Below are 17,543 nucleotides of genomic sequence, written 5' to 3'. Positions count from 1 at the left end.
CTTATGGAGGCTCTTGGTGTACCTCTGCTGTGTGTCAGGGAAGAGGGAAGGTGTGGATGATATGAAGCATCTTCTTGAAGAGTCAGTTGCCTGAGGATTTGTCCATGTGCCTCTTTGTGTGCACTTTTGTAAAGCAAAGACTATTTTGTGGAGTAGAGGACAAAATCTGCTCCAATCAGCTGCCTTTGGGCTTTGTTGTGGGCATGTCCTAGTGCAATAGGGGAAGTTTTTTTGTAGTGAAGTTTGAAAAGTAGCAAATCTTAACTTGAACTTAATGCGTAGGCATATTAAACTTCATTAATTCATATTAAAACTTCATTAATTCAGGCTCTATTTATTTAGAATTTATAACAATCTGAATAAGTTATATCTATTTCTATATACAATCAAAATGTAAAAATGATGATGAGATATCTTTTTGTCATTTCCATGGGTATGAAATAATAAACAGTAATTTATATTCAAATATTTAATACACAAATTACAAGTATTCTTATCCATTCATCAAAGCTGATGTAGAAAGTTGATGTCTCATTTAAAAAATTTTTTTGGTTATAGATGGACACAATATCTTTATTTTGTTTTTATTTTTATTTATGTGGTGTTAAGGATCAAACTCAGTGCCTCACATGTTCAAGGCAAGCACTCTGATACTGAGGCACAAACTTAGCCCCTCATTTTTAGATTACAGTATATATTTGATTAGTTACATTTACTTTGATTTATTTAACAATATTCTTATAATCAAAGCTTTTCCTTTACTTTTCCCCTTCTTCTTGCTATTCATGATAATCAGTAAGGTTTAAATCACTAGCCACCTCCCATTTTCTACCACACAAATCTTCTAAAGAAGATGTGGTTTCCCTAGTTTCCAGTTGGGCAAGTTGTAACAGGGTCTTTGCACTGAGGTTCCCCAACATGATTACTCTTGAAATGATTTTCTAAGCTTCAATTCAGAGGAAATAACTTGGCAAGCAATAGGCCATTTTCCAGGGAAACCCTGACACACTCGTTGATCATTTCTATTCCTGAATCATTAAATTTAGATAGAAGACAATTGTCACAAATTTTTCTTCCAAAGCCCATCGAACAAGTTTGCATATCATTTCCAGCTTTGTGAATTTCCTACTAAGAGGGTGATAAATTCTACATAAAGGTTATTTGCTACAAACACAGTACGTTGCAAGCACATTGGAGTTTTGAATTTTCGATATTGCTTCATATGTATCATTTACCCCATGAAATACCTTTCCCTGGGTACCAGTTCTACACACCCTGTGCTTAGAACCAGAGGAACAAGTTATGTATGGAATGGAAAGCATGATATCTTGCTCAAAATGGAAGGGCTATGTATGACTTTGAAATCATCACCTTACCTCTATGGGTTTTGCTTTTTCCAAATGCAAGGGTTGGATGAACACCATCTTTTTGATGCCTTCCAGCTCCAACAGTACCTGCTTCTACAATGGGAAGCAGGAAGAGATGAGATTGGAAAAGCGGTAGGGGCTGATGGTGAGTGGTAGGAGTGGGTAGTTGCAAGATAGGTTTGAATGCAAGAGTGAAGAGCTTAGATTTCTGTAACTGACAGAGGAATTGATTTAGGTTCCTGAGAGGCAGAGTGAGGTGGTGACAGTGGTGTGAGAGTCAAATCAATCTGACAAGTGTGTAAGATGCAGTGGAGTGGATTTAGATGTGTTGCACATACACTGTAATAGCAAAGTCAAGGCAAACATCCCTTCATTATATTTGCCTCTCAGAAGGGGAAAGATTCTATTCCAGTCTTCCTGAAAAGATCTAATTAAATAAGAAATTGTAAGCTAAAGGGAAAATTCAGGGTGGAGGGGGTTTAACTTGTTATCTTCCAATAGTCATCTTCACTTTAGGGGTATGTACTTATGTAGGGGAGTACATAAGTACATACCCCTAAAGTTTTCAGACCGTTTTCACGAGTGCTTTTTCATTTCACTCCCTCAAGAATCAGATATTTTCCACCAATGGAAACATTCCTAAGCCATGTCCAAGAAATAACTAATGTAGACTCTTTTAGGCAAACTGGCCATATTAGCATTTCTTTTTTTAAAAATATATATTTTTTAGTTGTATATAGACACAATATCTTTATTTATTTATCTTTATGTGGTGTTGAGGATCGAACCCAGTGCCTCACACATGCCAGGCAAGTGCTCTACCACTGAGCCACAACCCCAGCCCCTAGCATTTCTTCATAGGGTGTTTTACTCAGCTGATGGCTACTCAGATCAGATTCTCTCCAGGAGTAGGCCATGAGTAATGAGGAATGAAACTCCACCCCTGCACCTAGTTGAGGAGCAAGAAGATCCCTCCTGGACATCTTCATGAGTATACATTGACTCAGTCATGGTGTCAACCTATGGGAGATGAGAGTCTCTCTCACAGCCAAGTGCTTTCCAGAACGTCTATTATCTTATCTGAAAGTAGAATGGGCAGGTGTCACATAAAACCAATCTACAGGCAAGAAAATAGGTTTAAAATGACCTGAGAATTCCCGGTGACAGAGAGTATTTTCCTCAAATGCCAAGTTAATTGAGAAGAATCCTGAGGCTATCTATTATCCTTGTCTTCCCTTGGTAGGGAAGGGAACAAATAGTAGCAAAGGTCCTCATTTTTGCCATATCTGCATTAGGTTTTGCCACTTAGGACTTATGCCTCCCCAACCCCCATTTTTTTATGTTTTGAGACAGGTTCTTGCTAAATTGCTTAGGGCCTCACCAGGTTGCTGAGAGGCTGGCTTTGAATTTTGCAATCCTCTTGCCTCAGACTCCCAAGTCACTGGGATTACAGGTGTGCACTACTGCACCCAGGTCGTAAGGCCAATTCTAAAGTAGATTGGTACCCTGCTTCTGGGTTATGTGAGGTGCCTTGCTGTCCATGATAAAGTTTGATTTTTTTTTCTTTTCTGGTAAATCATCATTTGGCTATTGACATAGTAAATACTCATCCTAAAACAAGATAATCCTAATTTTGACAGGGAACAAGTTGTTTCTTTAGGGAGCATGATAAGGCCTTTCATAAATCAACATTTGAATTCAAATAGGTTACAGTGGAACTGAAGTCCAAGGCAAGGGTTCAGTCATTATTCTAAATGGGAACCTGGCAAAAGTGTTGAAGTTCTTTCCCAGATTTACTGGGTTAAGGACCATTTTCCAGAGGGGGATAATTGATTAGGTTGCTTGGTGAGACTTCAGCTAGTCTCTAAAATTTATAACTTTTGACTCATTTACTTTGGAGATAAATTCTTTTCTAATACATTTATTTTGTTTATTTATTATGTGGTGCTAAGGATCAAACCCAATGACTAATGTGTGTGAGGCAAGTGCTCTGCTACTTAGCCACAACCCCAGCCCCAGCCTCTGGAGATAAATTTTTGTGTCTTTGACAAAATCCCATAGATTCAATCCATTGTTCTCAAGAATGCACACAATGTCAGTGTGTATTTTCTCAGAGAGATTACAAACTACTGCTCAATTTTCCATTTTTATTAGCAAGTATAATTGTATCTTAATTTAAATAGAATTCCTGTCTTTGCCCATTCTTGGCTTCCAGAATGGTCATCATACTGACCTCAAGTTGCTCCTTCATGCAGACAACCGGGGTATGTGTGTATCAGGGTAATTTAGAAACATTAGTATCTCCATATCTTAGTGGACTGTTACCTACATCTAACTCCAGAATTTCTTAAGTATTGTTTCTGTTTTAGAGTTGCCCAGCAATGTGACTTCACCTTCAGAATTCTGACTTTATAAAGTCATGGAGTTCTTTAATGGCTTCCTCATGATGAAGTAAATTTTCTTTTGCAGTTATTTAAAAAAAATGATATAATGGTCTACTGTCTTTGACTGTTCTTCTACCATCTCCACATCTTCACAATCTTAAACAGTAAGGAAGTCAACATCTCAATTCTTTGTTCTTTGATTCCACTCATCTGTTCTTACCGAGTTAGTGATCAATCCCACATGTGGTTATTCTGTTGCTACAGCTCCAAATTTCCTTCTAGGTACTGGTCTTATACTTCATCCTGCTCTTTGGACAGGGCCTGTAAATATTCTATAGAAAATTGTTAACAGGTGTAAGATGACTTGTAATAACTATAGTTCGGAGAGGCTGGGGATGTAGCTCTATTGGTAGAGTGCTTGCCTCGCATGTACAAGGCCCTGGTTCAATCCCCAGTACCACCAAGAAAAAAAGAAAAAAATAATAACTATACTCTGGGTATACACTGTCTGCCATGCAGCCCTTCAATTTTACTTTTGTAATTCAATTCATCTTTCTCCTGGGGATGTTATTCTATCTAAGGGGTAGGTATGTAAGATAGGTATGGCCAGTAGAATATTCCATTCTTTAGTTCTGTTATTCCTTGAACTTTTATGTATATGTATTCCCTCACTATCTTGGATCGTTATATGCTATTTTTGGTCTACTAATGATCTTTTTTTTTAAAAAAAAAAACTTTTTTAGTTGTGGATGGACACAACACCTTTATTTTATTTATTTACTTTTATGTGGTGCTGAGGATCAAACTCAGTGCCTTACACATGCTAGGCAAGCATTCTACCACTGAGCTACAACTCCAGGCCCAGTAATGACCTTTTTTAAAAATATTTATGTTTTAGTTGTAGTTGGACATAATACCTTTATTTATTTTCATGTGGTGCTGAGGATGAACACAAGGTTTCACATATGCTAGGTGAGAGCTCTACCTCTGACCCACAACCTCAGCCCCCAATAATCTTTCATAAACATCCATCCATTCATTCAACAAATTATTTATTGAGGACTTTCAAAATACCCATTCTGTATCTTCTCTCTTCCAAGCCAGATTAAAATTCTTAAGGGCAGTGACTATGTTTTGTATTCTTTTTTGGTCCACCTTACATAATAGATATTTCATATGTAATAGTACATATTAACTATTTAAATTTCATTGCAATCATATTTAAAATCTGGTGGGAATCTGTATGTACATTTTTCCTTTCAGAAAAATGTCCTGTCAGCATAGTGTGCCTGTAATGCCAGACTTAGTGCTATGCAAGTCTGAACCCATCAATTTGCCAGATAAGTTAAGACATGCTTGAAGCCCAGTGGTGGACAGAGCCTTGTCCTAAACTGTGATTCTGTTATATTTGAATGCATCTAGTTTTTAAAAATTGATACCCAGATAATATTGTAGCAACAATAATGGCAGCTTTTAAATATAAGGAAAAAATTCAGGAAACCAAAAAAATTAATGAAATGACTTAAATTTTGGACATTTCCTCTGAGGGCTTGTCCATATGCACATATTTTTAAAACTATAATTTTAATGGTTAAAAGTAGGTTTCATTTTTTTCAATTATAATCATTTTACTCATTTTTCCAATTCTTACTTATTGCTATGTGCACAGCATTAACTGAAAACAAAAGAAATGCTTTACATATCCATGTAATTTGGTGTGTGGGAAGAAAACTAGATATAAAGGCAATTCAAGTGTATATCCTCCTTTGGCAACTCCCTGTTGAACTGTTTTTTCACTTGATGGTTTCCCTGGTGCCTAGAAGTACTTTACTTTAATACCTCTCATATTAGATTAGAAGCTTGACTTTTGTGGAAGTTTTCTTAGAGTTCCAGCCTATGTTGCTTTGTAAGAGATATGATTTTAATGCTCAAAAGGTCCATACCTGTTGGCCTTGAAAATATTTTTAAAAAATACAGTTGAATAAATCATGTTTAGATTTCAAAACATATACAGAGGTTTTATTAATTTGCTGCAAGTAACTGCTTTTTCCACTACATCTGGGACAATTCTGGGCACACACTTAGACAAATAATAAGCACTCCAAGGGGTGAAATGAGGCTGTTCAGAATCATGTCTTTTTAGATGTTATCTAACACAGACCAGCAAACTTTATGAAATTTTGTGTAACGACAGCCAAAATGCTTAATGACAAAAGCTAGAGTAGTCAGAACACTCTTGATAAGAAGACTAAAAATGAAAACAGTATTCAAATTGCCGAGGTTAGAAAAAAGCAGAAGCGAACTGACAGCAGGATGTGCTCACTGAACTTTTAAATATGTTGATTTTCCAAAAAGGGAAAAAAAAAATCTAACCTGGTATTTTTCTGAGACAGTTCAATGCTCCTAAAAGACCAGTAAAAGCTAGTTAGGGAAATAATGGTTACTCCCCTGAAATTATATGTGTGTGCATGTGTGCATGCCAGGGACTGAATCCAGGGCCTTGCAAATGCTCTAAATTGTTACTTTTATCTTCAAATACTGGCCATTACTAGTGCATACACTACGAAAATTATACAAACAAGGAACAGACTTAGTGAAACATTAATGGGTTTATAAAACTGAGCCATATAAACCCATTCTCATAAGAAATCTTTCTGGTGTGATATCTGACACATCCCACTAATGTCTGATTTGGATGTTATACAGAAACACACATTGCTCAGGGCATCATGCATGCCCTCCCATTTCCTTTCACAATGCCTCCCTACAGGACACAGGAATGAAGTCAGAGCTGTGATGCATCTTGATGGTCACAGTCTAAATAAAACTCTAGCTAGATGGAGGGGTATAGGCATTTTGGAATTCCTTCTTACTTGATTCACAAGTCTTCTTAATTTTTTTAAACCCTTCTAGTCAAGATATTAAATAGCCAAGAAACAGAATGACACTTTTTTTGGGCATCAACATAATATAAAGATTTAGAAAACTTTTGTTCCATTCCAAAAGATCTGAGTTCTGTCTCCATGTGAAGAAAAATCTGATGATTTCTGATTTACTGCTGGTTATTGAGCTCCTGAAGTATTTGTCCTGAGAATTCCTCAGGCCTATAAAGCTGAATTCCTAGAATTTATTTGTAAAAATACGCTTAAATCAAAGTATTCAATGGATTCATGCTTACTCATTTATCCAATTCAATGTAAAAATATTACCAGTCTAAAAAAGCTCTTTTCAAAAAATGTGAATGGAAATGGTGTAAGGTAAAATTGAATTGGTTTAAAATAATCACACCAGTAATAATATAGTAAAGCATGTGATTATAACCTTAGCAGCAGAAATGTGACAAGCATAAAAAAAATGAAACAGGATTTATGAAGGGTTTGTTTTTTAAATCTTAGTACACTTTCTTAAGATATTAAAATTAGGGCATTATTTATATGATCTGTCAAAAGCTTGATATGAAACTTTTAATACATAAAACTTCATGATGGCAACATTTCAAACGTGTTCCCTCTTTTTTTTTTTTTTTTTTTTTGAGGGGGGTAGTCATTCATTACTTTTCCATTTGGGCCCACCTCACTAGTTGTAGGACCAAATAAATATGTTATCCTATTAGCCAGGGCATAAATTCAGCAACAGGAAAAACCCTATAATGTATGTTATTTCAGAGCCTTTTTAAAAATAGTAATGTCTTATATCCATTAAAATATTTCCCATAATTCCACAGTTTACATGACAAAGCCAAATTTCTTGGTGTTAACATTCCATGTTTCTTCAACTATTTTTATACCTTAAGTTCTACTAGTCTCCTCTATCACCTTTCTGTTCCAGCTTAACAGGTTTTTTCTGAAGTCAGATGAAGAGACTCACACTGTCCTTAGTTGCTCTGACAGTTCTAACCACCCAAGGGTTTACTAAGGAGGTGATTTGTCTGATGGTTTGGAATTGAAGTGGTGGAAAGTATTTTATTTCCCTTTCCCTTTCTTCATCTCCAAATCTACTACTCATCTTTAAAGACTCATTTTAAATTGAAGTGTATTCTACTCACCTATTATAAATAGGATTATATGAGCAATTTATTTGAAGATATGAGTAATAACTATAACAAACATGCTCTCTTAAAACTTTATGGATTCAGAATGTGACTCTTATTATTTAACTTCTCATGTATTTGTTTCCTTAGAGGGTAAAATCCCCAAGGATACAGTGCCACTGAAGTACTTCTTTATGTTAAATGTCTAGCATTTAGTATGTACTTAATAAATATTTGCTATTTTATTAATTTAACTCATATAACAAAGGATTGTCAGTGGTATTGTTGGTTAGAGAGCTTTACTGAGAAATCTGGGGGTTCTGTTAAGAATTTCATTGTAATTAGAGGCTTTTGAGGAACACGTGAGTCACAGTGAAGAATATGTTATTTTGGGTGCCAATACACTTTAAAAATCAAACAAATAGAAGGAGAAGGCGGGGGAGAAGGGAAGAGGAAAAAGGGGGGATCATGAACTGACAGTGATTTCCACTGGGATGAACTCAACTATGTATAACCATAAAGTTCTAATAAAAAAATCACACAAATAGGAATTATAAAAATATTAAATGAAGACATTGACAATGAATGTATTAATCTATAATTAAATATACCAATATGCTAATAAAATTTCTGCCTCCAGTTTGAATCTTGATACAAATGTACTCTTTTACAGAACTAGAAAAATGGTACATATACAACCTGAAGTTTTATATTTTTTAATTAGTATTGTTTCCCAAACATATTTGACTTGCTTTTAGTCACTGTATTTTTTACTACATAATTTCAATATCTTCAGGCCTCTGAATATCTTGCTACATATATTTGTTATTGTATAAACTCTTTTTTTTGCTTTGAATGTTCTTTGCTTCCTTATCCACTTACAAAACTAATCTCTGTTTAAACTAGTGGTTTATAAACTTGTTATTGATCTTGAACTAATATGATATGCACATTATAAGATATATACAAATAAAAAGATGCAAGTTACAATCAGCAGTATTTTTAAATCAATTCTTTTTTTAGTTGTGGTTGGACACAATATCTTTATTTATCTATTTTTATGTAGTGCTGAGGATCAAAACCAGCGCTTTGCATGTGCTAGGGGAGCACTCTACTGCTGAGTCACAACCCCAACCCCTTAAATCAATTTTTAAATTATTTATGGTCTCACACCTTTTTTTCTCTTATCTTCCTCTCCCCACCCCCATGCCAAAAATTAAAACTTTCCCAGATGTGTAGTCTTTAAATGTTTTAATAATTGTGAAGATTTCATACTAGCAAACCTACATCCTAATTGTATTTCAATTGAGGGAAAGCTTTGACTCTAACAACAGTAACAGTAACCTCATATTTCAATAATTTTTGAGTGAGGAGATGGTAATCAAAAGATACAAATTCTTGTTTGGTAGGAAGAATAGGTTTCTTTCTTTCTTTTTTTTTAAGATCAATTGCACAGCATGGTGAGTACAACTAACATGTGAGTACTTTACACCTTAGTGTTGTTAAGAGTAAATCTCAAATGGTGTCATGACAAAAAAATCAAATATTTGAGGTTATGGATAGGTTAATTAGCTTGATTTACACTCTATGTTGTATTAAAAATTGTAACATCACTTTGTTCCACATCAATATATACAACTATAATTCACCGATATATAATCAATTCTTGAGACTTCCAAAAATTTCAGGTCCACTTGTCATATCTGATCAGCACACTGCTGTTTTTTACCTATTATTTACTGATGAAGAGCTCCTACCAAGAGAAGATTATCTGCTTTGCCATTTTGTTTCTTTTGAAACACTATCAAAATCTGTAATTTGTATTTTATTTGCAGAAACCATTTTTAGTAGAATGTGAAAGTCAATTTAGTTACAAAAATAAAATAATATGATCCAGAAACCCACTTAATTAGCAGAAAGTATATGCTTTGGATAACTTAAAATACAGAAGGACATCTCAAATTCATAATCCATTTGAGGATGTGGATTTGTTCCCTATCCTGAGGATAGTTGTATTGTGCATCATGAACAAATATTCCTTTGATGTAGGGAATGAGAAAGGCATCACCAGTGTGTACTAGAAAATTAACAATTGGAAATAATTTAGTTCTATGAAGATAGAAATGGCTCCAACATTTTAAAGGATTATCCTGCCCAACCTTTGTGTACATGTCCCCATTTCTAGAAACCACTAATTTAACTAAAACTTGGAAAAATATCTCTGGGACACTTCTCCCTGTGCCAGCTCCATGTGTACATGTCTCCTTACCTGTAAGAGAGGAGGAGGGCTGGTGTAAGATAGCAGTCCTCTGTGGGTGGCTTAAGAATTGGATAAATGCTTATTAAACGGACTTGAGTGAAGTTCGATGTATTTATTTTGGATGCTTTTCTAAGGAGAAATTGCCAAGGTTAAGTTATAGTTTTGAAAACCCAATTTCTAGCTGTATGAATTTAAGCAATTTAGTTCTCTTGTTCCTATTTTCTCATCAGTAAAATAGAAGTTAATAATATTGTACCTACTGTATAGGAAGTTCTGATCATTACATGCTCCAAACACTAGTACATTACCTGGGATGAGTTAACTTCTATTAGTGATGAAAGTGTTAAAATGACTCTTGATACTACCACCAAATTAACATATTACTGATGATTTCTAGTATAGTCAGTAAGTAATTTCATCACCTTTATTTTGATGATATAAATTAACTGTTTCATAGAGTATATTTGTATTAATCATGATCAGTCTTTTGGGCATTAGAGGGGCAAAATTCTGCTGCTACTTCAGAGCTTTTAAAGGTATTCTGATTTTTTAGTTCATTCTCCTGCTCAGCCCTGAAACTACCTCCTAAATTACCTCTAAAAGTGCCTAACAGCTGCTACTGACAATTCCTATTAGATTATTTTCCTGTAGAATATAACTCAAAGTTATTGACAAAAGGTAGAAAAGGATGGAGATAAGATCATCCAAAATGCCACCAAGGCTAATGGTGTTCATGTGCAAACACACACACACATATGTAATTTTACATATATGGGATCAATAGTATTTATTTGAGGGAAAACAAAGTGATTTAGGAGAAAGAAACTGGAGTCAAATCTCAAATCCCAGCTCTGCCATTTTACTAATCATTTGACCTTGAATAGTGTGCTTATCCTAAAATTCATCTGACTTCTGATACCCTCATCTAATATTAATAAAATAAAAAGGTTAACAATACTTATCTTTCAAGGTTTTGGGGAGGAATAAACAGGCACTCAATAAATGTGAGTTTATTACTCCTTCCTCTTAATCTTCTCTTTGACCTTGATATTGGAGGTTTTCCTAGGCTTCATTACTAAACAACTCTTTCCATGTCATAGTTTGGACTACAAGTATCTGGAGCACAGAGACTATATCTTCTTTAATTTTGAAGACCAGCACCCAAGAACATGTTTGTATTTAATACAGTTAACTAAGATAATAAATCAGACTCTGGAAAGAGCTTGTTCATGGATCTATTTATAATAGTTCATTCTTGATTCATCTAAATACACTGCCTCTCATATTCTATATACTACTTTATTATTAAACCTGCCTACCTTTTAGTTTCAATTTTAAAATGTGGCTAGTGATTTGGAGCAAGTTATTTAATCATGCTAGCACACAGTTTCCTCATTTATAAAAACAGAAAAATAGCTTCCCTTCCTATTTTACTGGGTAGTTTTGAGGACCAAATGATATAATGCATGTCACAGTACAGTATAAGGTATAGGTTCAGACTATAGGATAAGGAAAGTAGGACCCATCAAAAGAAGTGGGGATTGTATGCAAGACAGAAGTGTAGACTAAGAAGCGAGACTAAGAAAAGGGATCTGAATCCTAGTTCTGTTATTTTAGTTTGTGGACCTTGGGTGAGTTAGTAAGCCTTTCTGGGGCTCAGTTTCTTCATCTCAATATTGTAGGTGATAATAGTACTTAATTGATAGAATTGTTGTAAGTTTAAATAAGATCGAACACATGAAGTATTTAAGTAAAGTGTCTGGTTTTTTTTAAAGTATATATATATTTTAGTTGTAGATGGATAAAATTTGTTTATTTATTTTATCAAACCCAGTGCCCTCACACCTGTGAGGCAAGTGCACTACTGCTGAGCCACAGTGTCTGGCATATGCCACAGTGTCTGACATATTACAAAAACTCAACAAATAAAATTTTAAATTTGTAAGTGGTTAACAGCATGTGTGAAGGTAAAGAAAGAAGTCTAAAAGTTCAGAGAAATAACCACTGAATATTAGTCTCAATAGTTCCTTATTTTAAAAATAAATATTTCCCTCAAGTCCTATTTTAGGACTGAAACGTAAATTTTTTTTTCTATAAAATTTTCCACTCTTGGTCAGAGTTTATTAAAAACAGCTTCAGTTCAAAATATTTGAAGGCAGCAACTGTAAAATTACTATTAACATTAGACTATTTTTGTATTTATTACTTGTATTATATAGAATAATAATCATGATTCCTGTTTTTAAAACCTAAAGGTTACTTACTTTCCTGTTGGTATAATTGGGAGTAGAGACGGGAAGAAGAGGCAGGCAGTATTTAAAGCTCTTCTTCATAGCATTTAGGACCAGAAAAGGTGTTTCATATAGCAGACAGGCACCACTCAGTTGACAAAGTCGCCAAGCAATGACTTTGCTTTTAACATTCTTTACCACACCCATAGCATCCAGTGACCTCATGTTCTCTTTTAATTGCAAAGAACAAGATCCTCTGTTGCTCTTGGGATATAAAGCTATGCTTAGGTTTGAGATCACAAATTGATTGATTGCCTGTTGGCCACATCTACCTTGGGATGTTCTTACTTTGGTCGGCAGGGTTCTCAAATATTAGTTACCACCATTTAAACATCTAGAAATCTCACACAAAGACCCTATGGTTTCTCTTGGGAGAAAACCAGAACATCTCATAATACTTTACCCTCATTCCTGAGGGCAACAATCTGCTAGAGTGGAGCAGCTGCTCCCTTTATGGATATTCCAATATACCACATTCTGTATCATTTCCCATTGTTTTACACAAATCAAGTGTCATTTATTTGCTTTACTTGTCCAGCCTCTGTAGACAGATGTGAGTCTGAAACGTTATCAAGACCTTTCCTATCTGCTATCAAAGCTTATTTTGTTCTGTACCAAGTCCATCATCAGTTTTCAAAGCGATGGCCCGTAATCTGATCAAGTACACGTACTTTTACATGTTCTTTCTGGAGATAGTATCTTAACAGAAAGGGATGACTCTGCACATGGAAATTACAAGCCCTACTGGATTACAGTCAGGATGGTAAGCGTTCATTCTACTTTTTCTTAGTCTGGTGTTGCCATACCTTACTGTTCTCAGGCAGACCAAAAGAACTGTTTTTCTAATAGAACAATGGACACTGGCCTATGTGTGAAGCCTACACAAATAGCACTTTTAGAGATTACCCTAATTCCAAAGGATCCAAGATACTATGGGCAATTCTGACTCTCCGTTCCCTTGGAGGTTTCAGGATATCCGGCCTGACGGCATTTCCCCTCACCTGCTTTCAGGGCCGGTTTTGCGCAGGACAGTCGCGCCTAAGGAGCGCGCGCAAGGAGCATGAGCTCATCTCTCAGGGGCGTTTCCAGAAGGCCAGGCCTGGCCGCGCGCACCAGGCAGAGTGGGCTTCACTATATCAGTGGTCCCGGCGGCTGGGCGGGGCGCAGCTGCCCAGAGGCGCTACCTCTGGAAGCTTTGTTCCTACTTTAGGTCCTGAGAACTCGTACCAGCCTTGGGCGGCCCCTTGTCCGTCTGGCCCTTTTGGGGGAAGACGCCCCCAAATAGCAGGCACGCGCGATCCCGTGCTGAGAGCCCAGGGTGCGCCGAGTAAGCCGCGCCCCGCGGAAGGGCTCCAGTGGGTGGGGAGAGCCCCTCGCTTCTCTGCTCGCTTGAGTGCTCCATGCCCTGCCCCGCTGACCGCAGCAGTTTCGGCTGGGCTGTGCAGAGAGCCCGGGTGCCCCATCTGCGGTTTCCGCACAGGCTGGGAGCAGCCGCAGGCAAGCCCGTCAGACCGTCCGCCACGACCCGGGCGAGCTTCTCCCTGCTCCAGGGACCGCCGCCGAAGGCCGGAAGCCAATCATACTACAGCTAGGTCTTGCGATGGCACGGCAGTGAGTGCCGATTGGCCGCAGTAGGGGGTTTCGGCCTCACTCCTCCTCCCTTCTGCCCCAACTTAATCTCCAAAGCGTCAGGCCAATGAGACGGCGCTTTATAGACGTCCTCTCTTTGCTTTCTTCTTCTCCCCACCTTGACGAGGGAGGAGAAGTTCTGACTGGCTAAATGTCCTCGGAAGCCCTCTTCCTTTCACCAATCAATGAGAAAGGTACACTCCCAGTGGAGTTTTACAGCCAATTGTGAGGCGGCCGCGGCGCCCAGCCATGAAGTTTCACCCGCGACTCCAGGTTTCACGGTCCTTAACTCTTCATGCTTTTTCCTGAGGGCCGGCAACTCTGATTGGCCACTTTTGCTATAGTCGAATTTCTCGCCCAGCCAGCCACAGAACAAGGCGAATCCACTTTCTTTCCGTTCGGCTGCCTTCGGCATTTTCCGTTCATTAGGCGTGGTTTCCCAGCGACACTTTCTAATTGGCTTCTCAAACAGATCGGCTTTTTCCGGAACGAGCCGCAAACGAGAGACGTTGGTGATTGGCTCCGCTTTGGGTTTCGGCTTCCCAGCCGAAGTGGGCGGGCGCGGACTCGGTCGGCTATTCCCAGACGCCTGTTACGCGGGCGGCCGGGCTTTGGGCGGTGTAAGGCTGGGTGGGGGAGGAAGGAGGCGGAGGACGAGTAGGAAGGGGGAGGGGGAGCGGGGAAGCGCTAGGCGGCTGCGCAGACGGCGCTCCTCACACAGAGCTGCCCCCGACCCGGGCGAATGCTGGTTTGTGCTGCTGCCGCTGCCGCCGCCGCCCGGGCCGAGTGACAAAGGAAGGAAGGAAGGAAGCGAAGAGGACCTGGCCCCGCAGCCGCTGACAGGGCTCCGGGCTCGGGGCAAAGCGCAGACACTTCCTGAGCAAGCACCGATCAGAGGCGAGGGGCGGAGGGCGGCCGCGCCGGTGCCGTGGACGGGGGAGGGGGCCCCAAGGGACGGAAGCGGTTGCCGGGTTCCCATGTCCCCGGCGTATGGGGAGCAGTCGAGGAGCCGCTGCCTGGGGTCTGAAGGGAGCTGCCTCCGCTATCGCCGCCGCCATGGCCGCTGGATCCAGCCGCCGCCTGCAGCTGCTCCTGGCGCAATGAGGAGAGGAGCCGCCGCCACCGCCCGCCTCTGACTGACTCGCGACTCCGCCGCCCTCCTGGTCGCCGGGCCCCCGCCGCCAGCCCGCTGGATCCCGCCGCTGCCGGAGCCGCAGCGTTTCCCGTCGCATCTCGGAGCCACCCCTTCCTCCCATCCCCCTCTCTTCAAGCGTGAGACTCGTGATCCTTCCGCCGCTTCCCTTCTTCATTGACTCGGAAAAAAATCCCCGAGGAAAATATAATATTCAAAGTACTTATTTTCAATCAAGTATTTGCTTCCGTTTCACGTGATATATATTTTTAAAGGATTTCCCCCACCCCATCCTCCTCTCTCAGGAAAGGGAGGTGAAAGAATTGTAAATCCCCCATTCCAGCCCCAAATTATCTATATGTTCAATATCCGTACCGATCTGTCTTGAAGGAGAAATACGTAGCTCGTATTTTTTTTTAATAGCTATACAAAAAAGTTAAAAGCCTGGAGAACGAAGTCTTTTTCTTTTTCTTTTCTTTTTCTTGTGAGAGAACTTAATGCTGCATTTATCATTAACCTAACACCCTAACATAAAACAAAAGGAAGAAAAGGAGGAAGGAAGGAAAAGGTGATTCGGGAAGAGAGATCATGTCAGGGCGGCCCAGAACCACCTCCTTTGCGGAGAGCTGCAAGCCAGTGCAGCAGCCTTCAGCCTTTGGCAGCATGAAAGTTAGCAGTGAGTATCGATTTTATTTTACACCTCTACTCCACTTCACCCTTAAAATAAGAAACCTCGAAATAGCAGGATGTTAAAATATTAGACCTCCAGATCAATCAGAGTAATGGAAAAGGGCAAAACCCGTCTTCAGTCAAAGATGAGGCAGCTCACTCCTTTCTCCTCCCATACCTCCTCCCTGGTCTCATTAACCTTGGATTGAGAGAATGTGATTTTTATTTGGATGATTCAATTTGGAACTTATTTCTTATACTTTCCTTGGTTTTGGTAGTCAGCTTTGTCAGGTTGCTTGACTGTTTCCACGTTAAAATAGCCATGGAAGTTTTTACTTGTTCATGCTTTTGAATAATGAGGAAGACTTGATCCATAAACCATTATGTACATTTTCGGAGCGTGTGTCTTCCGGAACGAGGGAGGATGTTTTAGATAGTTCAGGTTTCAGGGGTTATCATAGTTTTGTATACTTAAATAGACATTAAATGTCCCAGCTTCCTAACATTTCTTCTTTGCCTGAGTGATACACAAATTATTTGTTCTTAATCTGGAGATGGACTTGCTCAGTAACTGGCATTCGTATTTGGAGGCGAGCCTTCAGCCCTCCCTTTAGTAGGGTCTGGTGGGAGACGATAAATATCGAGCAGCATTTGCATCTTAAGTGCATTGTTTCCAATTGGATAAGTGGTTTAGTGTGTTATCTCCTAACCTTCCTGTTTTGACATTACCAATCTGCCACCATATAATTTGTTTAATCAAAAGGTAACTTGGAAGTGGGTCCAAGTTTTGATTGAGGTTTGTATTGTCAGTGCCAAAACTGAGTTAAATAATAATTGTCACTGACTCATTGTGATTTAAGTTGAATTTTGAGGTGTCTTTGCATACATTACTTGTCAAATGTTCTGGAGTACAATGGATTCCTTTTTAGGACTATTTAAAATACTGTTGATTAACTCCCCTCATATTTAAAACTGTGGATTTAACTCTTAAGAATATGGATTTAATTCTTTCCATCATAGCTGTTGCAGAAGACTGTCATCCTATAAATAATAGGGCTATCTGGGCTGTGTTAGGGTTCTTGCTAGAAGGTACTCTTGCCCTGGATTTGTACTGAAAATCTGTTATTCAAGTGTTTGGTATACAAAGTATCCTATGTCACTGTATCTATTTGTGGAGATGTTTGTATGGTATTTAATGACAGCTATTTAAACATACTTGCAGAATTTGACAAACATATCTATATTGTTTCTTATCCCCTGAGAAAGGGGCAAGATGAAGGGAAAGATAAACTATTTTGTTGCCTCTGGCTAAGATTAAAAATCAAAACACAAATGTGTATGCTCTTAGGTGACATTGATTATATACTTAATGCAACACAAAATGATCAGTTTTAATTGAACTCAAGATTTCAGTTCATGTTGGCTTATGGAACTTGACTAAAACATAGTCCAATAGCTGATGGGAGGTTATTTTTGAAAGTTGGTTTTTTTCTCTTGGTGACTAGCTAGTAGAGAACGCAGGGTATGTGAAGAGGGAAGCTGATTTTGCATCTTTCAAGGAAGGATCATGCTTTCTAAGCACTTCATGGGGTCATTTGAAAATAATTATTTAAAATTCTGGTGTAGTTTTCATCTGTGATGAAGCAAATCTTATAATAGCTGCTTAAGAGCCTCTGTGGTACTGGAGTGTTTGTATGTTTTACATCTTTGTACTAGAGTTTAAAAATCACTCAAAAATTTTAAGTAATTCATTTATTATGTTTAGTTCAGAGATGTGTAAT

General features: G+C 38.5%; 1 protein-coding gene across 1 annotated transcript in view; it reads left to right on the top strand.

The window, feature by feature from the left end:
* Positions 1-15,681: 15,681 nt before the first annotated feature.
* Positions 15,682-17,543, top strand: part of Gsk3b (glycogen synthase kinase 3 beta) — a 160,987-nt gene continuing 159,125 nt past the window's right edge. The window contains exon 1 of the mRNA XM_026393932.2: positions 15,682-15,769. Coding sequence (XP_026249717.1) covers positions 15,682-15,769 — 88 coding nt within the window. The remainder of the gene's footprint in view (positions 15,770-17,543) is intronic.

The sequence above is a fragment of the Urocitellus parryii genome, chromosome 2 (assembly GCF_045843805.1).
Source record: "Urocitellus parryii isolate mUroPar1 chromosome 2, mUroPar1.hap1, whole genome shotgun sequence".
NCBI lineage: Eukaryota > Metazoa > Chordata > Mammalia > Rodentia > Sciuridae > Urocitellus > Urocitellus parryii.
Note: the sequence above shows the minus strand (reverse complement) of the source record. Positions and strands in the feature narration are given on the sequence as shown.